The sequence below is a fragment of the Miniopterus natalensis genome, chromosome 1 (assembly GCF_054644295.1).
Source record: "Miniopterus natalensis isolate mMinNat1 chromosome 1, mMinNat1.hap1, whole genome shotgun sequence".
Classification (NCBI taxonomy): domain Eukaryota; kingdom Metazoa; phylum Chordata; class Mammalia; order Chiroptera; family Miniopteridae; genus Miniopterus; species Miniopterus natalensis.
Genome location: NC_142081.1, coordinates 58,983,796 through 59,008,198, shown reverse-complemented (window position 1 = coordinate 59,008,198; position 24,403 = coordinate 58,983,796). Strand labels below are relative to the sequence as shown.

The window sequence follows — 24,403 nt, the reverse complement described above, 5'->3', positions numbered from 1 at the left end:
ACGTCGCTGACCAAGGCACTTGGCCACTGGGAGAGATGCTGCGAGTTCTGAAGAGAGAAGAGGGAGCCACAGGAACACAGGCTCCAGGGAGGGATGGGAAACCTTGTTTCTGAAACGTGTCAGGAGAGAAAATGTTCTTGTTGCGCATACACAGACGTGGTGACACATTTTGTTCGTTTTAAAGGAGAGTTATTCAGAAGGCCGAGGGTCAGCGACAGCTGCTAGAACTCTAGCCCTGCTAAACTATCCTAGCACCTAATTCCAGACTATTCCCACGAAATCTATCAATTAAGGGAACAGAGATGGATGGCATGGGGAGCAGGAGAAACCCAGAGCAAAGGGTCTGGGGTTGTCAGTTGAAGATAGCCATTAGCTCCCTCTCCCCAGGAGGAAGACTTCCAATTCTTCCCCATCCTCAAGAGTCCACTGGGCCCTGGCTCTGGCCAGCCCTCCAGCACCCTCTCTAGTATGCTCTCAACAGAGAAGGGCATCTGACTGACCAGGGGTGGGGAACCGTTTGCATGAAGCGGCTGAAAGACCAAAGTCTCACGGACTGCCCCTTGGAAACAGTAAATGCAGCCATTTGGCATCTTGGAGCTTGTTTTCTGGTTGGTCCTTTCTGGTTTCCTTCCTCCAGAAGACAATATAAAATGATACACTGCCACTCCTAGTAAGGAGGCAGTCTTCACAGGAGTTACTCGTTCCCGTATCCCTTTTACCTAGTACAGTGCCTGGCTTATAGCAGCTGTTCAATGGAAGTTTGTTTGCTCTGTGAGTAACTGAATGAATCACAGGTATTGTCACAGAATATTGGAACCTTGGAGTTAGAAAGTCCTTTGGAGGATACCAAGCCCCACAGAGCATGTCTGGGAGTAGTTGACTAGGGTGAGGCCCTGCACCACCTGGTCTAGAGTAACATTTCTTGCCCACTCCCAACACACACACACACACACACCCCACACACACACACACACCATAAAGGCTTTGCTCTCTCTAGAAAGGACTTCAAGTCTCCTCAAAGCAACAGATGATCCATTCAGGAGCACTGGTCAGGTCAAAGGCTGTGCTCCATCCTTTCTCCCCCAGTTGAGAGGTCCTGCCTATGGGTCTTAGGAAACAGAAACTGGCACTGCCTGGCAAGGGATGGTGAGAAGTGACCTTGCTTCTGTCCCTGGGGCCACTGGTGCTGCCCTGAGGTAGGGTAGAGAAGGGGCAGCGCCAAATCAGAAAGGCTGGCCAATAACACCAAGATCCCAGGAACCCCTCACCTCACATACCCCATTTTCCCACCTTTTGTGCCCCAGGTTGTTACCCCTAGGAGGGTATAGCCCTCAGACCTGATAAATCCTGAAGTCCATGGAGAGGCATGGAAACTCAAACACCCCAGAATGCAGGCTTCTAGGGTTCAGAAGGATCCCTAAACTGAGATGCCACAAGAAGAAGAAAGATCAGTTCTTCCCTCAGACATGCTGGCCATGTTGGTAAGGCAGAGGAACTCCCGTGGCCTATCTCAGATCAGCCACCTAATGACCACCAAAACCTTGAAACATTCTTTTATGCCTCCATTTCTCCATTTTTTTGCAGTACAGAGGCCATTCCTCCACCTCCACAGTAGTCTGATTTTCTCTATATCCCTCTCCTACATCCATCTACTCATGACCTCAAGGGCTGGGGTAACTGAGGCACAAAGACAAGATGCCAGGATTTGAAAGGTCATTCTTGGCTCAATTAAGAAGACATGAGAGCCCCTTGACTTTGTCCCACAACTATATTGGGACCCCCAGGCCCTGCTCCAATATATATTCCCTTTATGCTTTCTGCCTGTGGTTAGGTGGAAGCAGACTCTGCTTTCATTGTATAAGGTAAAAACTAAACTACCAGATGTTAATGAAAGATTTGGAACACAGCACAGGAATAGAAGTCAGGGAAGTCCAGATACACTCTGGATTTTCCACCAACTAGCTGTGTGACCTTATACAACTGCTTTAACCCCTTTGTTACTTCTCCTGTATTGTGAGGATAGGATACATCTAAAGGCCCCTCCCACTCTAAAAGTCTATGAAATTAGCGGTCATTTCAAAACCCATTTCCAGGTTTTCCCTTACCTTTCCAGTGAGGGACACTTGGGCAGGTATGGGCAAAGAGCTCTTCTTTGATTCCTGACCCTTGGGCAAGTACCTGATACCAGAAGAAAAGAAATTGCCCCTGAGTTTTCTCTTGGCAGCGGGACAGAGACCCAGTTCCCACCCTGCTTGTGCCTTCAACATTGCCCACACATTGACTGGCACAGTGCCTATCTTTCCAATTCTGGCAGGTCCTTGCTGACTTCCTGTGCTGTGTTTGTCCCCAGTACCCCCTCTGAGGGAAGTACCTTTCCGGCTTCCACCACAGGCCAGGGCAGCTCCAAAGGAGGGAAAGAAGTGAGTGCAGGAGACATGGGTGTTTCTGGGCCTTCAAGCCCTAGAGTACACCCCTCACACAGACACCCAGGCTCCTCCAGACCTCTGTGCCTCAGAAGACATAGCTATGTGATTTCCCAGATTCTCCACAGAGGACTCAATATTCAAACTCCTGTATTTCCTTCTCTCTCTCTCACTCCACTTCCCCTTCCTCCTTCCCCACCCACTCCATCAGTCCCCCAGGATCTTCTCCTTTCTTCTTTGCTGAAGGTTCCAGTTCTCTCTCTGAACCCTCCTTTTCTCTCCTCCAGGGCCATCCTTGAGTCCTGGCTGAAGGGACATAAGGAAAGGAAAGCTCCTTCTCTGGGCCACCAGCATCAGAGGCAATCCTTCTGGGACACTGTCCCCATAGGGCCCCCAACAATTCTTAGGCACCAGGCACCTGATAAGGGATTCTCACTTGTGGCATTTGGGGGAAGACAGGAAATGCTGTGAAACACTGAATTCTGCTCAAAGCAGCCTTGCAGTTCCATTAACCACTAACATGTGAAGTAGCCAAAGACACCCCAATGATGCCACTGAAGAGCACGTCGCAGTGTCACAGCCCCAACTCTGGGTCAGGTGAGGTTTTTCTAATTACATTTAGAGTGTGGGGAACCTGAGATAGGCTATTTCTACCACCCACACTAAAATTAGTCTAACGTTTTCGAGATTTCATATCTTTCATTGTATTTTATTCTCACAGCAAACCTGTGATGTGGAGGGTAACCTTGGGGAGGAGAATCAGCAGTTCAAGGAGAGGAAATGACCTGCTTACAGTCGCACAGCGGACTCCAAGCCCCAAACTACAAAAGGAAAGGGGAAAGAGGGGCTCAGCCCCCATCAGCCTGCGACCAGGTGGGCTGCCCAGGACTCTGCCCCGACACACGGAGAGGTCCAGGCCCCAGCCCTAGCCCCGGCCTTGTTCTCTGCGTGCTGGGCAGTGGGGACTTTGAGGAGAGAAGTCTCAGCTGTTCCTGGGACGGTGTCCCCACTTGGGCGCACGCCCTGGGGTGAGGCTTGTTTGGAAAGCCAATGGCCTTGAACTCTGTGCTGAAGGGGCACTGGGCGGAGAAAAGCCCCGAAGACCGGATGGGAGGAACGCTGAAAGGAGCCCGAGGGACTGAGTGGGAGCGCGGGAGAAAGACGAGCCCCTCCCCTGCGGGGCCAGAGACCCGGCGCCGCGGGGAGGAATCCTCCCGGCTCGGAGCCAGGGAAGGCTGCGGGACTCGGAGGTGCAGCGGCCCCTCCCGGCTCCTCGAGGACGGGCCCAGGGAGCACGCGAGGACCAGGCCCTGGCTTTCCGTGCACGCTGCCTGGGCTTCCCGGACACCGGGAGCGGCGACAGGGAGCCTGCTCCGCCCCGCAGGGGCCCTCGGAGGCCCGCGCTTTCTCTGAAAGTGAAAGAAGTGGGCGGGGGGCGCGGCCGAGGCGGGGCGCGGCGGGCGGGCGGGCGGGCGGCGGCGCAGGCTCCGCCTCGGGGCAGTCTCGAGCCCGGGGCGCCGAGCGGCTCCAGTCCCCGCCGCGTCGCGGGCTGGTGGGCTCCGCTGAGGCTCCTGTGCCGGGAAATGACCCTGCCCGGGGGCCCGACGGGCATGGCGCGGCCCGGAGGCGCGGGGCCGTGCAGCCCCGGGCTGGAGCGGGCCCCGCGCCGGAGTGTCGGGGAGCTGCGCCTGCTTTTCGAGGCGCGCTGCGCCGCGGTCGCCGCCGCCGCCGCCGCAGGGGAGCCCCGGGCCCGCGGTGCCAAGCGGCGTGGGGGACAAGTCCCCAACGGGCTCCCGCGGGCTCCCCCTGCCCCGGTGATCCCGCAGCTGACTGTGACAGCCGAGGAGCCGGACGTCCCCCCGGCCAGCCCCGGGCCGCCCGAGCCGGAGGGCGGCTGGCTCCCGGCCGTGGGCTCGTCGCACCTGCAGCAGCCGCGCCGCCTCTCCACCTCGTCGCTCTCCTCCACTGGCTCCTCGTCGCTGCCCGAGGACTCGGAGGACGACCTGCTGAGCGACAGCGAGAGCCGGAGCCGCGGCAACGTGCAGCTGGAAGCCGGCGAGGACGTGGGTCAGGTACGGCCTCGGGGGCGGGGCCAGCGCGGGGCCCGGGGCCGCGCGCTGCGGACCCAGCTCCGAGCTCTCTGAGGTCCGACTCCTGCCCTCAGTCCCCTCCGCCGAGGGTCTTCTTCTCACTGCCCAGCGGGCCTAGGGGTCGGAGGGCGGGGCCGGGCGGACCTCTCCCCTCGGCAGTTTTTACCCGGGTCCCCCTGGAGGGTCGCGGCCCGCGCCCTGGGGCGTCTAAGAAGGCGAGTGAGGAGGAGCCTGCGCCCGGCCGAGGGGACCGGGTGCGGTGGGGAGCAGGGGGTCGTGACCTGCGGACTGCGAGGTGGGCTTGAGGATCGGAGGGGTTGGCACTGCCCCGCTAACTCTCGGGGAGAGAGGGGCGCGTGAGTCTCGCAATCCGGCCGCCCCCTCTCCCGCGCCGCGGCCCCACCCCCGCCGTTGCCACGGTTTCCCTCTCCTGAGTGGGAGTGGAGCCGCGCTCCAGGCTCAGCTCGGGAACCGCCGCCGTCTGCTCCCCGAGCCCGCACGAGGCGTGGACGCGGGGAAGGGAGGAGCGCAGGGCTGGGAGCCCTGGCAGGGAGCGGAACGCCGCCCTCCTCGGTTTACTGCAACTGATTAGGGCCGGGGGAGGGTAAACTGAGGCTGAAAGGGCGTGATCAGTTTGTTAATCTCCGACTCTGGTGTCGGAGGCCTGGTTTGACCCCCGAATAATGCAGGCCAGGGTGTGGCGAAGTCATTCCCGGTGCCTGCCTCTTAGGGGTGTGCCGCGCCCGGGAGAGCCGTCCCGTGCCCCTTGTTTAAACGGAGGCCAAATACTTTAAATAACTCCCCATGGCCAGTGCTAAGGAGTTGCTCTAGATCCACGTTATGCAAGTGCCCCTGGAGCTGAGGGAGAGGCGAACGAAAGGCGCCCCGCGGGCTCCGGCGGCTCCGGCCTTCCCAGCGGGGCGGCGGGAGCGGCGCGCGCTCGCCCGGGTTGCGGGGGAGCCGCGGGGAGAGCGCTGGGCGCGGCCCCCGCCTGCTGAACCCCGGCTCCGCCGCGCGCTACGATTGGACGAGGCGGGGAGACACTGTAACGACTTGCAGTGGATCCGTGACTCAGTTACCCCGTGAGACTTACATTACCCAGAGGGTGGCATGGTTTGTGACACCGAAGAAAAAAAAGTCTCAGAATAGGAACACACCCCGCCGCCAGGTGTAGGGTGCGGGGAGTCCCTCTCCCCTCTCCCGGGAGTAAGGATGCCCCTGACCCACGATCGTTCCCAGTGCAACCCTGGCCCACGTAGGGAGGCGGGTGCCACCCACGGGGTGGAATTTCCAAGGGGGTGGAATGTGGGGCAGTGGGAGGTCTCCTCCCTCTCTGCCTCCTCGATGAATCCGGAGCAGTATCTGGGTCCACGGCTCCCCCGCTCAAATCTCTGACAACCGAGAGGCGGGCGCAGGAGGAGGGGCGCCCCGACGGCAGCCCCCGGCTTCCCTCTAACGCCCGTGGGTGGAGGAGGTCCGGCGGCCCAAGCCTGTGCGCAACCTAGGCAGCCCGGCGGGGGTCAACTCCAGGGACAGTCGCCGCTGTGCCCCGGTCGTCTTTGGCCCTTCGGCCCGCCTCCCCCACCCTGGGCCTCGCCGTCTCCCACATGGCCAGGAGCTGGAGCAGATGGCCTCCTGAAGGCCCTTCCAAGGCTCCAAGGCTGCGTCTCTCAGGCCTCCCCAACCCCCAGCCGCCGGGGCCTCCCCGAAGGCAAACAGCCACGGCGGCGGCAGATAAGCCCGGGACTGTTGACAGAGGCCGCCTGCGTCCGCGTGGAAGGGCTCGGCGCGGACTTTGCCTCGCGCCGGTCCGGGCTCGGGAGCGGCACAGCGCCCGCCCAGGCTGCCTTCAGGGCTCCCCCAGGCAGGAAGCAGAGCCCGTGGGCTGCCTGACCGTTACGATGCGCCTGGGAGAAGGGCACTGCGGTGGCACCCAGGAGCTGCAGGGTCGCCGGCCCTCTACACTCCGGCCTGAGCAGATAACGGAATAGCCAGAGCAGAAGGAGGCCAGGGGAAGCTCTACCTTGCCTCGGCCAGGCACATACGACCTTCCCTTTCTCCTAAGAGCCCCCAACAGCCTGCCAGGAGCCTTGCTTCCCACAGGGCAGTTGGGGCTGGACAGCCTGCCTCCCTCCCTGGGCCTTTCCTTTAGTACAAGGAAAAGTCATGGGCAAGGGGAAACCCATACAGGTAGGGGAAGGGGTGGGGGTGGGAGCCTATCCCCAAGGACAGCTGGCATGACTGTACCTTAGGCCTTGCCTACCTCTTAAAACAATTTTGGGTGTTGCTCTAGCAGAAGAGAGGGTGTTTGGCTCCTGTTCATTTGGTTCTCTCAGTGCTCCGGGATGGGTAAGGAGACCTGGATGCCATCCTGTCCTGGACCCAGAACTCCCATACTTCACTTTTCACTAATTATAGAGCAGAATTTAGGTTAACCGACTTCCTTTTTAAAAAGTAAACGCCCTGGGGAGGGTGAAGTCGTGGGTCACTAATACCTTAGTGCAAATGATTTTATAAATTTAAACTGATTGCTTTCACCACCACCACCATCTCCACCACCACCACCACAGGGAGTGCTAGTTTGATAGGGCAATGGGAACACGGGGAGGGGGTTGGGCTGGTAGAGTTTCAGCCTGGGGCTGGATGGCTGGAGGGAGGGAGTGGGAGTCAGCAACCATGGGAATGAGTACCAAAGGCAGAGCAAAGGGTCCATTCTGGCAGAAGATACACTGAGTATCTGATGTGATATAAAAAGCAGGAGTCCTCGGGGCTTCCAAATGGAGCTTAGATAAAGAAGAGTCAGAAGCTAGTGTCTAGCCAAGCTGTGCCCAGAGAGAGATGCTCCTAGTTCAGCCCTAGGGGTGAGGAATTATCATAGGGTCTACCTGTGACTTTGTTAAAGACATGGGTCAGCTCTCCTGGGCTTTTTGCCCTAAGATGCTCAGGTAGCCTGTGGCTGTGAGTTGGTTTTCCAGACTTCCGTAGCGAGTAGGCTGGGCCAGAGGATGGGGTTTTGGCCCTCTTTTCAGGTAGATTTCACTTTGTAACATAATAAATCTGCTTTCTGAGATCCATACAATAAAAGCCTAACCTGCTCAAAATATCTTCCCTGCTGTTGTTTATGTGCCCAAGTCATCCATCACCCACCCACCAAAGAATGTTTCTCCAGGAGCCTTTTTGGACACATGCACCTTTTTTTTTTTTTTTTTTTTAACCCTCACCATTTTTATTGATTTTTTGAGAGAGAGAGAATGAAAGAGAGAAACATTGATGTGAGTGAGAAACATCTATCAGTTGCCTCCCACGTGCACCCACGATGGGTGATTGAACCACAACCTATGTGCCCTGACCGGGAATCGAACCCACAGCCTTTTGGTGTATGGGATGATGCTCCAGCCAATTGAGCCACCAGGCCTGGGCGGACACATGCATCTTTATATGCATTATGTCCACTGGGAGAGGTAGCACCCTGAGTTCCACGATACTTGTATCAACTCCTTCCATGTTTGACCATATCCATTACTGGCAGGGGAGCTAAACCCTGTCATACCAACCTCAGGAGGTGGCTGGGAGGGCTCAGATGACATAATGCTATGAAAGCCCTTTTAACCTGCATGGCTGGACCGCGCCTCAGTCTTTGCTGCTCTCAGCTGACATGATCCTCTCAAAATTGGGGTTGGGAGGGTAGGTGATGACCCATTTTGCATCATCTTGGGAGGCAGTTGATGCTGTGCTGTCACATACCAACCAAGTGGCAGTAACCCGGGCCTGCAGGTGCTAAATCCCCTTCTACCAGGTCTACCTCTAACTTCAGCCCCACTCACTGCTCCCACATGATCCCAGAAGAAAGAATGATGCAGTTCTCCCATCTTGCTTGACCCAAGGCTGATTCCCTCTTCCACTGGGGTGGCTACAGAAACAGGTGTACCCTCTGATTAACTACATTCTGGTCTCACTGTGTCCCACGTTCTGCCAGTAGGCCCCTAAAGCTGTCTGAAAGCCCTACCATTAAACCCATTCCTTTGCATGAAGGCAAAGGTGTCCAGCCAACAGAGAGGGGTCCCCAGGCAGATCTCAGTGTTTCCCCAGAGATCAAAGCACACCACTTTGTTCCTGCAAATTGCTTCACCAAGTACAATGCTCTTTCTCATGTGGAGGTCCCATTTGACCCTCAAAGGGGATCAGGGTGATAAGATGGACTTTGGAATCTGCTGGGGCAATTGGAACATAGGGAAGGGTTTGGACTGGTAAATAGCTTAAAACAGGGACTGGGAGGCTGGAGGCAGGAAGTGAGGGCATGCCTTGATTTCTTTCTGTAAAATGCCAGTAATGCCTCCACCTCATGCACTTGCTGTCCATGTGCATCATCATTATCATGATTCTCAAAATGAGAGTGGGAGAAGAGGGTATAGGGTGGTGCTGCTGAATACGTCTTCCCAGAATTTTATTTGAGGATTTGGAGGTGGGAGAGTTTTATAATAAAACTTGGGTTATTATGCAGCATAATGCAAGCCTTGTATGTATTTAAAGAGTGAAAAAAAGGAGTTTTGAAAGAGCTGTCATGCTTTTAGTGGGCTGCTTCTGGCTACACCCCTAGATCCCTGGGGGTTGGACACGTGATCACACCCCAGTGTGCCATGTAGGGACTGCAGTAGGAAAGCAGGAGCAATGCTGTCTTGTGGAGGTTGAGAAGTGCCTGGCATGCAGTAGGCGGTCAGTAAATGGTGGCTTGTGTTATGGCAGCAGCTATGTATTCCCAGAAGAAACAGGCTCACAACAGATGAAGTTCGCGCTGGACTCACTCAGCTAGGAAGTGACAGAGCCTGGACTGGAACCAACTCCCTGACTCCCCATCCAGCGCCCTGTCACTAACCCCCATCTCCTCCACATGGGAGAGGGCTTAATGGTCAGCAGCCTTCCCCTATTTAGGCCACTACCCCAGCTCTCCCTCTCCCTCTTATAACTCCCGCTGTCAGGGAGGCTGGATTCCTGGGTTCCAGCCCTGTGGGGGGCTCACATGTGTAACTCCTCTAAAATCAGGCACCCTGGGAGAAGGCAAAAGACAGGATGAGCAAACCTGTGTACTACAAACCTGTAGACATAGGAAGAATGGGTTTGGGGTGAGAAGAGGAAAGGTCCAGAGTATGAGATGCCCTCAGGATTGGGTGGAGGCAGAAGCAGTGGTCATGAGGCATGAGGTACACCAAAATCTACATTTCCCTCCCAGTTTCATTAAAGATGACAGGCCCTCAGCTCTGCATCCCATTTTCAAAGCTCAGGTTTCTAGGTCCAGATTAGGACCAAGGGTGCCCTGGGTCTTGCCAGCTGGTGAGGAGTGATGTGGCATCCAGGGATAGCAGACGATTTTGGGAAACCCCAAGCCATTCTTTCTTCAGATCTCGCCAGGCTGTCCTCCCTGCCCTGGGCCTTTGTAAAGGTTTCTTTCTATGACTATCTGTCTCCCCAAATGAGAGGAACCTATGGTCCCAAAGTGGATGAATCCACAGTCTACATTTGGTTGTGCTTTCCTCTTTCCCCTCTTCTTCCCCCACAGGCGTGCATCTCCTAAACTCTAAGGGACCCCATGAGATTTGCAACCAGGGGAGCAATGGGCAGCAGCAGCTTGTCCTGGGTTAACCTCCTGTATCTGCCCCCAAGGCTGCTTTTCTCTGGCTCTCCAGTGAGCTGACAGCAGCCCACCTTGGCTTATTTCTCCTCCATAACATTTCTAGTAAACCAAAGCAGCCCTGCCTTGTCTCTCTCTCGTTGCTTCTTCTATTCTATGCCCTCCCTTGTTTCACTGTCCCCAGCTTTAATAAATGTACACTCAAAATAAATTTAAAAACAATCCAGATTTGTCCAGCTTCTGCTTCATGCCAAGAAATGAGGTTGGAGGAGAGTTTGTCACAATCAAGCCTCATATACTACTCACAACAACCCAGTGAGAGCAGTTATTTCCCCATTTTACAGATGAAGAAACTGATGCTCAGGGGCTTGTTTCTCAGGCCCCAAAATATCCTGAGGCATTGGTAAAAATGCAAATTTTTGGTCCCAACCCAGACCTACTCAGAATTTCCCTGTGGTAAACCCAAGAATCTGCATTTTTTAACAGGGGTGGTCATCAGGTGATTCTCACATTCACAAAAGTTCTAAAGCTTCAATGACCTAGCAGTTTAGTCACCTGACCGCCCAGCTTTTGAGCTGCAGAACTGGGGTACAAACCTGAGCCTTCTCACGCCAAGTCCAGGGCTCTTTTCAGCACAATCGAGGAGCTGGATACCCGTCACCACCCTGTGTGTCTCAGTGTCACCACACAGGCGCACGATAAACTTACCCGAGAGAACAAATGAATGAATCATCGGGCCCTACCTGCTGGCGGTGGGGCGGGGCGGGCCGAGTCCCTGTCCTGAGGAGGGAGGGTTTATGCATTGGCCAGACGGACGCTGGACATGCAGGCCCGGACCGTGTTGCTTTCAGAAAAGCCACTGGCAGAAGATCCGGACCATGGTGAATCTGCCTGTCATGAGCCCTTTCAAGAAGCGCTACTCCTGGGTGCAGCTGGCCGGGCACACGGGTGAGCACGGGCGGCGCGGGTGGGGCGGGCGAGGGAGGGAGAGGCAGAGTTAACTGGTGCCCGTCGCAGGGAGTTTCAAGGCGGCGGGCACCAGCGGGCTGATCCTGAAGCGCAGCTCGGAGCCCGAGCGCTACTGCCTGTCGCGGCTGATGGCCGACGCGCTGCGGGGCTGCGTGCCCGCCTTCCACGGCGTGGTGGAGCGCGACGGCGAGAGCTACCTGCAGCTGCAGGACCTGCTCGACGGATTCGACGGCCCCTGCGTACTTGACTGCAAGATGGGCATCAGGTACGCGCGCGCTCCCGGGCCGGGCCGGGCGGGGCGGGGCGGGGACCACCGGGCGGGGCCCAGGGCCGTGCCGACCTGTCCCGGTGTGAGTCTGCCGCCTGCGCCTCCGTAGGACTTACCTGGAAGAGGAGCTGACCAAGGCCCGCGAGCGGCCCAAGTTGCGGAAGGACATGTACAAGAAGATGCTGGCGGTGGACCCTGCGGCGCCCACGGAGGAGGAGCACGCGCAGCGCGCGGTCACCAAGCCGCGCTACATGCAGTGGCGAGAAGGCATCAGCTCCAGCACCACGCTAGGCTTCCGCATCGAGGGAATCAAGGTGGGCCAGGCTCGCTCTGCTTCGCACAGCCCCGCCCTTCCTCCACGCCAGCCCCACACCGCGGCGTTAAACCTGCCAGCTGCCCCCCCCCCCAAGCACCCTCTGGCGGCCGTCTCGCTGACTCTGGCCTCCAATGTCCAGGAGGTACCGCCGCTCTAACTGATCCTCTCCCCTCTGGCGGGTGCGGGGCCCCTGACACTTCCTGTCCCACCTCCTTAAGAAAGCCGACGGATCCTGCAGCACCGACTTCAAGACCACGCGAAGCCGGGAGCAGGTGACTCGGGTCTTCGAGGAATTCGTGCAGGGGGATGCGGAAGTGCTGGTGAGCGCCGGGCCCTCGAACCCTGAGCCGCTGGGGAGCCTGAAACCGAGGGAGGCCCCCAGGTCATCCTGTCTAGTGCATCGTTAGCATTTTTTTAAAAATCTTTATTGATTTCAGAGAGAGAGATAGAAACATCAATGATGAGAGAGTCGTCATCGATCGGTTGCCTCCTGCACGCCCCCGACTGCGGATCGAGCCCGCCACCCGGGCATGTGCCCTGACCGGGAATCGAACCCGGATCGCCTGGATCCTAGGTGGACGCTCAACCGCCGAGCCACGCCCGGCCGTGCGCACCCTGGCATTTTGTCACAGTTACGTTCCTTCCCTTTTGCTCTGCGCCACTCGAGGGCCTGTGTTTTCCCCCACGGTATTTACCAGACGGGCAGGCATCGTAACCCCCGATATTAGCAGAGGCTCTGTAAGTGTTTAGTTACCGCGCCCTCCTCTCCTCTCCTGCCCTGTCCAGAGGAGGTACCTGAACCGCCTGCAGCAGATCCGGGACACCTTGGAGGTCTCCGAGTTCTTCAGGAGGCACGAGGTAAGAGGGGTGCCGTCAGGCTCCCGGCCCGTGGCCTGTGAGGGCTGCCCGGGAGGAGGGTGGGGTGCTTCTCGGGGGAGAGGGCGGTGGTCTGACGGCGCGGGGCTCGGCAGGTGATCGGCAGCTCCCTGCTCTTCGTGCACGACCACTGCCACCGCGCGGGCGTGTGGCTCATCGACTTCGGCAAGACCACGCCCCTCCCCGACGGCCAGACGCTGGACCATCGGAGGCCCTGGGAGGAGGGCAACCGCGAGGACGGCTATTTGCTGGGGCTGGACAATCTCATTGGCATCCTGGCCAGCCTGGCCCAGAGATGAGGCTAGGCCCCTGCCCTCGCACAGACCGACTGGTCTGACAGACGGACCCGCGGCTTTGTCCCCGCTGTGCATGCTGGGAAGAGACAAACAAACCCAGAGGTTGGGGCGGTTCACAGGGTCCTGGAGGGCCAGGTGCCAACCACTAAGGGACGCCCTGCACGCACCAAGGCTGTTCCCTGTACAAACCCAAGCGGTCCCAGAGCCAATGACACTAATTTAAGGGGGGAAGACTGTGACAATGGGCTTCTTCCTCAGCCTAGCTCTTCTGAGGGCGCTCTGTACTTCTCCAGAGAGGCCAGATAATGAATTTTATTTCGCAGGCACTAGATCTATTGATCTAACCTCCCACACTACAAAGGACCCTCCTCCACAATAAAACTCAAACACACCAGCTTTGGTGACTCAGGCTTCATCTTCTCCCTCCTGTGGTCCCCTCTTTCTCAGTTCCCAGGCATCCCTGACGTCCACTCAGATCACTGGAGGATATCAGAAGAGCTCTTTAAAAAAAATAACTTATTAATTGATTGGAGAGCGAGAGGGGGAGAGAGAGAGAGAGAGAAAGAGAGAGAGAAAGAAACATCAGTTTGTTGTTCTACCCATCTGTGCATTCATTGTTTGCTTCCTGCATATGCTCTGACCAGGATCCAACCAGCAACCTTGAAGTATCACGACACTTCAACCAGCTGAGCTAGCATCCAGGGTGAGAAGGGCTCTTTATTAGAGGTATTGGTAGGGTTGCGGACTGCCCAGAAGAAGGATGCTCATAGGGGAAGGGCAATCCAGCAAAGGCTTCCTGCAGGAGACAATTTCAACTGGGCACCCACATCTGAGGGAGAGGGGTTGGCCTCTACTCTGATCCCAAAGTTCAAAGCCTGGGAGTGGCCAGGCTCTTCCCCAGGAGGCCTGGGTCTGGTTTCCAGGATGGAAAGTCCTGTGGTGCAGGCCAGCCTTGAGACAGGCCCAGGCTTGCAGCACAAACTGGGGTGAGGGTGGGGGGAGAGGCTACTCAAATAACAAGCCACCTAGAAGCCTAGGGAGGAGTGCAGGGAGGAACCATTGCTAGCATCAATGCCTGTATCATCACCCTCAGGGCCGCTTGGGGCCCACCAGCCATAGATGGGATCCCAAATGTTCTGAGGTTGGGGTCCCCAGGATTTGGGGGTCTTGAGGCAGAGGGCAGCCAGGGGCCAAAGAAGCTCCCTTTCCAGCTCTTCAAGCTTTCCAGACTCAGTTCCTGGGCCTGTGGGTATCGTAGGCCCTCCAAAGACCTGCTCTCCAGCCCAGAAGTCTCTTTCTCTTTCTGGGCCCTAGCTCCATTGGCAGAGGCGAATTTAGCACATCAGGGTCCTATAATGGGAGGGTAAGAGAGCAAGGGGTCAGTGTTGTTTTATGGCCTCCTTCCTGATCCCCAAGACCAGGATGGTCAGGGCAGGTCACACAGGCATACCTGAGTGCAGTATTGAAGATGCTCCAAGATGCTGACAAAACTAGGGCCAAGTTCAGGCTGGTGCTGCCAACACTGGGTCATGATATGATACTTGGGGAGAAGCAGGAGTTTGTGCTCAACCATGGCTGTGAAGGACCCCCTTCCTGAGCAACACTACATACTTACACAGGTCCTGGACAGCCCCTGGGAGGGTCCATCCATCCCCCTCCAACTATTAAGTCCAGCACCTCCTGGTTGGTGTGCCCAGGGTAGGGCCAGTGAGATCTCCCAGAGCAGTACCCAAAAGACCTGAATCATGAGTGTGGGGAACTGAATGAAGCCCATCAGGCAAAGCCTCTTTCCTCACATGAGGTGGCCCAAGGCAGGGGAGGGGGAGAGCATGGTATCACCAGGAGTTTGTCTTGGATGTGAAGATGCCCTCCAGGTAATAAAGAACATCTACAGGAGGGAGAGGGGAGTGATGAGTTATTCAAATCATTGGGCTGCTGGGAAACTCCATTGAAGCAGCAGCCTTTCCCACCTCCCCAGACCCCACAACTGTAGATATCTCTAGCCAACCCCAAGTCCCCCATCTTGGCCATTCTGCTGGGCCCACTGCAGCTCAGCAGGCAGTTTCTGGTAGAATTGGGGTTGGGGGAATCACTACCAGAACTCAGAATCTCTGGCTCTGATCTACTTTCATAAAAGTTATGTGGAAGGTCTCTTTATTGGGGAGGGAGTTGGGCTAAGGGGTCTCATGAGCCAGGATGACTCCTGACCTGTGGATGAAGTGATTTTCCTCCAGGTAGTGGGAGCCTGGGGCTGTCCTGGGCCAGCTGGAGCAGGTCCTGCATGGCCAGAGGCTGGCCCTGGGTTGGGCAGAGGGTGCATTAGCCCATGAAGATTCTGGCATACATGGACAGGGTCTTTAGAGGGGCCTGGAGGGCTGGGAGAAGGGTCTTATTAGGTGCAGCTGGCTGTACCTCAGGAAAGTCTTCACGTCAGCTCCAGACATCAACTCCAGCAGAATTAGGTGAGGGGCAGCCCAGAGGTTGAGTTCCACACAGCTCACAATGTTTTGATGGCTGAACTTGCTGGGTGGGTGGTACATATACCCCATCACCAGCAGGGAGAGAAACCATGCTTTAGGCTCCAAAAAACTGGAGGGGACCTCTGTTTCCCTAGACTTGCTACCACTCAGCCTCAGGGTGAAGAGAGGCTGCTCCCACAGGCAGTTCTGGGTGCCTTCCCCACCACTTCCACCGGCACCCAGGCCCAGGTGCACCTGATGATGGGCGCCTCGTGAGGAAATTCAGCTCCTGGTGAGAGCACAGTTCTGGCAGAGTCTGGGGAGGAAAAGGGCACAGAGCTCCTGAGTTCCTCAGACACTTTAGGAGGGTGGGTTGACCCTAGCATCAGCAATTGTTTCTCCCTCCATGGAACCCTGCTCTCCTACACCCAGCCAGAAGCCTCACCCCCTCTCACCTTGATAACCACCTGCAGGGAGCTGGGGTCCCCAGAAAGGCCAATAACCAGTCTCTCATAGATCTCTCCAAAGGCACCATGGCCCAGAGCTCTGCATGAAGACAGGTTGGAAGGGAGTGGGTGGCTGAGCCTGAGGAAGGGTTCTGGAGAGTCTAATGTCTCTTTACCTCCTTTCTCCCCCCTCCTTTGCCCAGCTGGCCTTATCTGAGTCTGAGCTTTCTCTATATCATGGCATGACCCCAGGTGTAAGCCCTACAGAGGCAATGTTGACTGGCACAGAGCCAGGGCAGAAGAGAGGGCAGGTATGGAGTCAGGGTGGGGGTGGGAGTCTGTATGAGGCCTACCCTTGGGTCCTTGCAGACACCCTGAGGTGGAAGCAACCCTTGCTCCAAAGGAATCATATCCTAGGGTCCCTACCATCCCAAAATTGGGGATGACATCTGACCCTGGACAAGTTATTTTCTCTTTTGGAAATTCTCTGGCCTCTATCTCCTCTATACAAGGTGTTTGGGTCAGCAGCTGCTCTCTGGGATCCTAATTCACCATAGCAGGGAGCGGGCTGGGGAGTGGAGATTCAGAGTACATAGGTACTCAGGAGGAGGAGGATTCACCTGAGCTGAATGACTTGTCTGGGGAAACCTCTGTAAGCCCTGGGGGCGAGGCCCCGGCTGCATTGGGCAAGCCCTGTCCGGCAACAGTAAGAACTGGGAGCTGTTCTCATGGTGGAGGATTGAAGCTTGCTCAGCTCAAGCTCAGGGCCTGGCAGCCTTGTCCCCACAGGCCCTACCACTTCTTAGGGTTCACTGAGGGTGGGAGGAAAGATGACACACACTCTACCTGCCCTGCTTTGCCTCTCCCTGCCCAGGGCAACTCCACAGATGCCCATTAAGGCAAATGTTTTTCCCTTGGCCTCCCCAGCTGCTTCTATGCTCAGAACCCCGGAGGAGTTCACCATTGCTCTGCTGGGAGTAGGGGTCTTGAAATCAGCCATATTTGCCCCTGAGATCCCACACAGCTCATTGGATAAGTAGGAAGCCTTGAGTCAGCCGTGCCTGCTGGGTGATCCATACCCATAATCAGGACCCCACACACCATAAGGAGGTTCAGTGTAGAAGTCGCCACCACAGCCACTAACAGAACCAGAGGGCCCGGGTGGGGGAAGCTGGTCTAGGGAGAGAGACAGCTCCAGTGGGAAGTTCCTCTCTGTCCCTCTAACCCAGGTTTTACCCATGTCTCAAGATTCAGCTCAGGCATTAACTTTTCCATAATGCTTTTTCCACTTATCCTAGACAAACACAACCTCTCGCTCCTGAGAACCCCTAAAACACTTTACATCTCCATGGCAATTGTCACTTTCATATGCATCTATATCTAGATATATAGAAATAGATAGATTCGTATGTCTAGATAGGTAGATAGTGTCCCTCACACTAGACTACGTGCTCCCTGAAGGCAGAGCATGCATTGATGTATCTCCAATTTCCTGCCCACACCCAACACAGTGCCTGGCACACAGCAGGAAATGTTCCCAGTACCCTAATGCTCCTCCCAGCCTGTGGCCCCAGGAGTCCAAACTTTGGGCAAAGGCAGAACATACCTATGCAGGTGATATTATTCACAGCTAGCTCCATGCCCTCTGGGCACATGCATTTGAGCAACTGGAACTTTGCCTGCCATTGGCAGTCTTTCAAAAGGCAATGACTGGAACTGAGGTGCAGTTGGATTTCCACTTCTCCATGGTTCTCTGTGACTATGAATGAAAGAACTGATATTGCAGGGTAAGGGAGGACAAGGTAGGGTGGGATGGAGGGGACACATACATATTTTGTTTAATTCTAGCCTTTGGAACAGGGAGTAGAGCCACGCATTTAAGGGTGGGTGGGAAGTAGTGGGGGACTTCTGTCAGGCCTGCATACTCCCTCTTCTGGATTCCTTGAGTGTGCAGGCATTTGAAGAGAATTCATAGCAAGGAGGTACTTAACAAGCACTCCAGAATACCCCATACTGGCGTCACAGCTGACAGCCCAGTTCCCAAATATTTCTGTGCTGTGCAAGAAGCAGGTAGTTCACAGTGCAGAGTTGCTGGCTCAGATGGGAGTGGGCTCAGGGATTGAGGAAAAAGGTGAGGCCAGGCTGAAAGGTAGGGGGTAGGGGCTAATACCTGCCAGAGGCTGCAGGTAGAGCTCACTGCTGGAGTGTTGGAAGGATACTCCATCTTCCTCATCAGCCCAGGGCACATCAGTCTCTGAGGCATCACCTTCTGGAAACCTGAAAGTGACAGAGGGAGGAAGGTGCATACACCTGCCTCACTGCTGGGAAGATGGCTTTTGAACAATGGGGAAGCTGGAGTCTCCCAGTGGAAATCCCAGTGTGGCCTCCTCTACACTAGCATAATACAGGTGCTGCCGGTTCACAAGTGGGAACCGGGAGCCAGAGAGGTGGGGAGGGAGTGATCGGATGGAACCTGCAGGTCTATCTCAAGCTGGTTGGGACACCTTGTCCGCTTGACCCCTCTGGTCCCTTGTGTTCAGTTATAAAATGGGAGAGGCTGTATATAATGAGAGAAGATGTATATAAAGTATTTACAAACTACAGCCCAGACAGACACAAAGGTTCTGTTCTTTACATCAGTGGTTTCCAAACTCGAGTGTATTAGAATCACCTACAGGATGGATTAAAACACAGATGGCTGGGACCCTCCCCTAGACTTTCTGATTCAGTAGGTAGCAGAGGGGCTGAGAGTTTACATGTCTGACAACTTCTTAGGTGGTGCTGATGCTACTGGTTCAGGGACCACGCTTTGAGACCTACTGATTTAAACAATCCCTGCCTTTCTGCCTGTCTGCTCAGCTTGCTAATTCGGCCAGTTCCTAAGCGCCGGCGACTGGAGGGGACCTGTTATAATGGGAAAGCGCCTGGATTTAAATGAAAATCTACGGAGTCCTGTCTGGAAGTGTGACTTGCAATTTATCAAACCTCTTTTTCTTTTGGCTTTTTTCTGACCTTTTTTTTCCCCCGAAGAGCTACTTACTCTATCTGCTCTTCGCCCCCTCCCGCGCTGGGCGAGCTGCCTGCGGAGAGGAGGCCCACGGCGGCCAGCCCCCCTCCACCTGCGGAGCCGCGGAGGGACGGCGAGCAGCGGGGTGGGGAGCACGCCCGCCCCTCCCCGCCCCCCAGCCCCCGCCTGCCGCCCCGCCTCTCCCGCTGCGCCCGGGCGCCGCTGAGCCGCTCTCCAGTTTCTCCGGGGCGGTCTGAGTCCGGCCCAGGTCCTGCCGCCTCGGGTAGGCCCGACCCCCTCCAGCAGCCGCCCCGCTCGCCTGCGCGCAGCTTCGCGGCCAGCGGCGCGCTCGGGGGCTCACCCTCCAGCCGTCGAGTGAGGACCCGGGCGCTGGGCGAGGCTCCCACCCCGGGGGCTGGAGTAAGGAAAGGGGCTCCCAGCCAGACCCAGGGACCCTGGGACCCTAAGGCCCGTACGTAGAGCTCAAGTGTGCGCCCGCGGGAAAAGGTTTGGGTCCCCGCGCTGAGCGCCCGGGGCGGGAGCGCGCCCTCCCCGGCCGGGAGCTGGCACGTGTCCGGAAACCGTAGGTGGCGTCCCCGCCTCCGCCGCCACCACCGGCCCAGACCCGGACCCCGGGACCTCTTCGGTCCCGTTTGCCGCCGCGTGCTCCTCAGCGAGACTCTGCGAGGCGGACGAGCTGGCTCCCTGGGCTCCCCGGGGGTATCGGGCGCCATTCGGTAGGCCCCGGGCACTCCCCCGGCAGCGCCGGAGTCTGAACACAGGGGGCGCTCCCTCCCTTCGAAGACCCAGCCCTTGCCCTGGGCGCTCGAGCCGCCCCTTCCCCCGGCGTCCTCCCTGCTGCCCCACGAGGACGGAAAGCGCAGAGGAAGATGCCACGCACCCGTTATAAAGGCCCTGGGTGCCTTTGCCGCCCGCGGCTCCGGAAGCTGAGATCCTGCGGACGGAGGGTGCTGAGCGCCCAGCCCTCGCCTTGGGTCCTGGGGCCGTCCGCCCGGGGCAGAGGTTGGTAACAGAGGCGGCTCCAGAATTTCTTATTTGAGGGACTTAAAGGCCGCAGTCGATTTTTAAAAAATGGGAGACTAGGTTTACACACCATAAAATCAGATTTTACACCTATTGTAGGAGGCTTGATGGCGGGGGGGGGGGGGGGGGAGCTCCAGCCACCCATGGCTCCGGCGCTGGTTAGGGGCCCTCTGCTTGGCGGGAACAGGCTCCTGGGTCTGGGCTGACTCGGTGGCGACTGCTGCCACCCTTCCCCTGAGTTCCACTGAAAGACGGGACAGTCCGGGTCGCCGGGGCCGCGCGTCGCTGCTTGGTACCCTACCCGCAACGTGGCGCGCGCACGTAGCCTTCCTTTCCCTGAGGGTGGAACCTCACTGGGTACCACCCACCTCTACCCCTGCTCCGCAGCCACAGGTCCCCGCCCGGCCCCGCACCCGCCACAGCTGCGTGCCTCTTACGCGCGGCGGCCGCCCGGGTCACCACCACTCTGCTCCCCGCGTACGCCCGTCGCACTGTGTGGGGGCCCAAGCCGCTAGGTGACGTTCCCGTCCTGGGAGCTTGGAGTTGGCGGGGACGCGGATGGCAAACAGGAGCCGGGGACTCAGAACTGGAGCAGAGACTGGCTCCTGAAAGGGGACACGAAGACGGGGGTTGGGAGATGTTCATGGGAGACAGGAGAGGAAGAGAAAACCTCTCCACAGCCTGCCTTGCCTCTGGAGGCCACACGCCTAACCCACCCCGCCAGTGCACACCAGCGCGTGGCAGCCAACCCCACCCCAACTTTGGTCGCTCCCGCCCCGCAGGGTGCCCGCTGATACCTCTGCAAGTTTCTCTCCTAGAAAGCCCCTCCCAAAATGACTAGGGAGTGGCACTGAGCTCTGATCTGCAGACCCTCCCATCCTTTCCCCGACTTATGTGATCCGGCCCCCAGGCGGTGCTGAGACCCCAGGGCCTGTCCCTCCTTCCCAGGCTGAGTGATCAGGATCCTAGGATTTAGGCCCGCATTTTCTTTTTCTTTTTTCCCAGAAGCCAGTTGCCCTGTGAGAAATCTGACTACCCTGCTGGAGGAGAGGCTGCATAGGAAACCCTGAAAAATGAGAAGTTCTGTAAGGAGAGACCCCATGGGATGGGACATAAAGCACCAGCCACAGGAGGGAAGGAGTCATCTGGACAGACCAGCACAGTCAGGCCTGCAAATGACTCCAGCCCCAGCTGCCATATGATCACAGGCACATGAGAGTGCCAGTGACAGAGCAGGAAAACCACCCATCTGAACCCAGTCAACCCATGGAATTCTGAGAAATAGTAAGAGCTTATTTTTTTAGGGTGGTTGGTTGTGCAGTAGCAGATATGTGAATCAAAACTCTCAAGCAAATCCTTGACCATTCTTTTTTCAAAAATTTTTAAAAATATCTTTATTGTTGAGACCATTACAGATGTCCTCCTTTTAACCCAACTGATCCCCTCCACCCCACATCCATCCCACCCCCAGGCCCTCCCCACACTAATGTCCATATCCATGGGCCATGCCCATAAACATACAAGTTCCCGGATTAATCTCTCCCCACCCACCCCCATACACCCTGCCTTTCCTCTGAGATCCCTCAGTTTGTTCCAAGCTTCTATGTCTCTGGATCTACTTTGTTCATCAGTTTATTTTGTTTATGATATTCCACATATAAGCGAGATCATTTGGTACTTGGCCTTCTCCTACTGGCTCATTTCACTTAGCATAATACTCTCTAGTTCTCTCAATGCTGTGCCAAAGCCCAAAAGGTCCTTCCTCTTCACAGCCGCATAGTACTCCATGGTGTAAATGTGCCACAGCTTTTTTATCCACTCATCTACTGATGAGCACTTGGGCTGTTTCCAAATCTTAGCTATAGTGAATTGCACTTTTATGAACATAGGGGTGCATAAATTCTTTGCAACTGGTGTCTGGGATTCCTTAGGATATATTCCTAGAAGTGGGATCGGCCCGCGGGGGTTCGAGGTTTCTAAAGGAGCCATTGGGACCCAGTCTGTAGCAACCGCTGTCCCCAACCCTAGGAAAGTGCCTCTGGCCGGACAGTTCCCTGACTGCTAGAAAGGACTTACCAGAAACTCCGAGCTACAGCCCCAGCAGGCAGTAGTGGCCCATCACCTGTATCACCTGCCACATCTAGGGTTGCCGGCTCAGACCCAGCCACTGCCACTCTGCCTGGGACTGCGGCTTGTAGGAGTGTCCAGCAGCTCACTAAACACTGCCTGTCCTAAAGCCGGCCTGGCCAATCCCACCTCAGACCTTGGGATTTTGAAGGAGGGAAGGGCAGGGCCAGTGTCAGAGAAGTCCCTAAGCTTCCAGGAAGAAGGCTTGGAAAGCCCCACACACAAGGGCTCTGTTTCCAGCCACTGGGTCTGCCACCAGCTAGGGAAGTAAGTGTCCCCACTCTTTTGAAGCAGGATCTGAAAAAAGCCACACCTGACACTACACATGGGGCTTCTAGTCCTCATGTCAGCAGTGGGGCGTGTGCACACTTCATTGGTAGTGGCCAGTGTGTTAACACATGGGAAGTGCTCTTTAAACTCCCCCCAAGTAAGGCATCATCACTTGCCATTAATTGTGTCTTTCAGTGACTGTGACTGTAAGGCTGCACCTCCCAACACCCTCAGAAACATGGATCTCCAGGTTTACTTCATTCAATTCCATTGCCTGTGTTAACTTTGTGCACAACTTTTAATGTGATGGCGTGAAAGCCTGACTTCTGATGTCAGATATGAGTGCTAGTACTGTATTAGCATCTCTGGTCAAGGGGTGATGGTGTTCTGAGAGTTTTCCCACCACCTATAAAAATCATAGGAGGGGAAATTGTTCTGTAAATCACAAGGCATCCTACAACTGTGAGGGCCATTCTGCCTTCATAGTTTTGTCTTCCTCACTCTTTTGCACAAAGTACTAATTGTATAGGCTGAAGCCTGTGTTTACTATAAAACACTGCAAAATGAAGCTATAGTACTTAGGTACTTGGTAGTATCCGAGTGTATATTGTTAGGTGTAGATACAACAGTGATTTTGTAACAGCTCTGGTGCCCTTGCCCTATGTAATTCTGTAGATATTCCACTGTGAGGTCATAGAATTTACTTTGCAAGGTCTCTGTAAGCCAATGGTTCTCGAAGTAAGATTGAGCTGGGACAGCAGCAGCAGCATCGCCTAGGAACTTGTTAGAAATGCAAATTATTAGGTTTCACCAGAGATTTACTGAATCAGAAACTCTGGTTTAGGGCCCAGCAATCTGTTTTAACACATTCTCCAGGTGACTTTTGTCACATGGTAAGCTTAAGAATTACTGCTATTTGCAGATACAGTAGTTGCTTTATAAAACTTATTGTATAATACTGTGTTCAGCAGCTCCATTTATGGGGAGTGGGTTCTCTTTACCCCGACAGGGCATACCATACTCATTGATGATACTCATTAATATAAATAATTCCATACAACAAATGACAGCTTGTGTTAGAAACTCTTATCAAAAGAAAGAGATGGCCCTGGCTGGTGTGACTCAGTGGTTGGAGTGTCAGCCCGTGAACTGAAGGATTGAGGGTTCGATTCCTGGTCAAGGACACAGACCTGGGTGTACCTGGGTTGCAGATTCGATCCCCGGGTGCAGGAGGCAACCAATCGATGTCTCTCTCTCACATTGAAGTTTCTCCCCCCCTTCACTCTCTCTAGAAAATCAATGGAAAAAATATCCTCCAGTGAGGATTAAAAAAAAATAGATGAACCAATGAACCAAAGTTTATGTTTTGACCCACTCCTCCCCAGGCTTTGCCTACCACCGATAGTCCATTATGAAAAGGGTGTTTGTAGGACAGTGCTCAAGAATGAAGCGTTGCCTGGCCAGGAGTGGCTCAGCTGTTGAGCATCGACCTAGGATCCAGAAGATCGTGGTTCGGTTCCCAGTCAGTGTACATGCCAGGGTTGCGGCTTGATCCCCAGTCGGGGGCATGCAGGAGGCAGCCAATCAATGACTCTCATCATTGATGTTTCTATCTCTCTCTCTTCCTCTCTCTGAAATCAATAACGATATTAAAAAAAAAAAAAGAATGAATGGTTGTGTCCTCACCAAATTCATATGTTGAAATCTAATCCCCAATGTGAGGGTATTTAGAAGTGGGGCCATTTGAAAGTGATTAGTCATGAGAATTCCATCCTTGTGGGCAGAATAGGATTGGTGCTCTTATAAAAAGACCCCAGAGAGCTCCTTTGTCCTTCTGCTATGTGAGAGCTGTCTATGAACCAGGAAGGAGGCCCACACCAGACACCAAATCTGCCAGCATCTTGATGTTGGATTTTCCAACCTCCAGAACAGGGAGGAATAAATTTCTGTGTATAAGTCACCTAGTCTATGGTATTGTTATAGCAGGCCAAATAGTTAAGAGAAACAGCTACTGCAATAGTCTGATTTCAGGCCTCTTCATGTTTCAGGATAGCTGATGATGGAAATGGGGGACCACAAGACAAGATGCTAACCTACTTCATTAAGGATGCCTATACTTTTTTTTTTGTAAACATATCTTTATTGATTTCAGAGAGAGGAAAGGAGGGGGAGATAGATAGACAGAA

At 55.4% G+C, this 24,403-nt stretch overlaps 2 protein-coding genes across 2 annotated transcripts; one reads left to right on the top strand and one right to left on the bottom strand.

Moving 5' to 3' along the window:
• Positions 1-4,006: 4,006 nt before the first annotated feature.
• ITPKA (inositol-trisphosphate 3-kinase A) lies at positions 4,007-12,867 on the top strand. Its single transcript, XM_016212299.2, has 7 exons — positions 4,007-4,495; positions 10,991-11,087; positions 11,157-11,373; positions 11,486-11,690; positions 11,911-12,012; positions 12,479-12,550; positions 12,664-12,867. Exons 1-7 carry the CDS (start codon positions 4,007-4,009, stop codon positions 12,865-12,867), a joined length of 1,386 nt encoding a protein of 461 aa, XP_016067785.2.
• Positions 12,868-13,889: 1,022 nt separating this feature from the next.
• On the bottom strand, positions 13,890-22,987 carry LTK (leukocyte receptor tyrosine kinase). Its single transcript, XM_087814749.1, is given in 22 exon segments — positions 13,890-14,038; positions 14,041-14,169; positions 14,172-14,214; positions 14,315-14,404; positions 14,476-14,602; positions 14,732-14,956; positions 15,073-15,117; positions 15,119-15,172; positions 15,262-15,387; positions 15,579-15,597; positions 15,600-15,639; positions 15,779-15,908; positions 16,418-16,457; positions 16,460-16,567; positions 16,849-16,940; positions 17,372-17,528; positions 17,940-18,038; positions 18,963-19,090; positions 19,322-19,406; positions 19,409-19,449; positions 19,451-19,548; positions 22,922-22,987. Coding segments are annotated over 22 exon segments (2,091 nt in total).
• Positions 22,988-24,403: the final 1,416 nt, after the last annotated feature.

Coding starts and splice junctions, on each gene's coding strand:
- ITPKA (XM_016212299.2), top strand. CDS start 4,007: ATGACCCTGCCCGGGGGCCCGACGGGCATGGCGCGGCCCGGAGGCGCG. Junction 4,496..10,990: donor CCGGCGAGGACGTGGGTCAG/GTACGGCCTCGG, acceptor TGTTGCTTTCAG/AAAAGCCACTGGCAGAAGAT. Junction 11,374..11,485: donor GACTGCAAGATGGGCATCAG/GTACGCGCGCGC, acceptor GCGCCTCCGTAG/GACTTACCTGGAAGAGGAGC.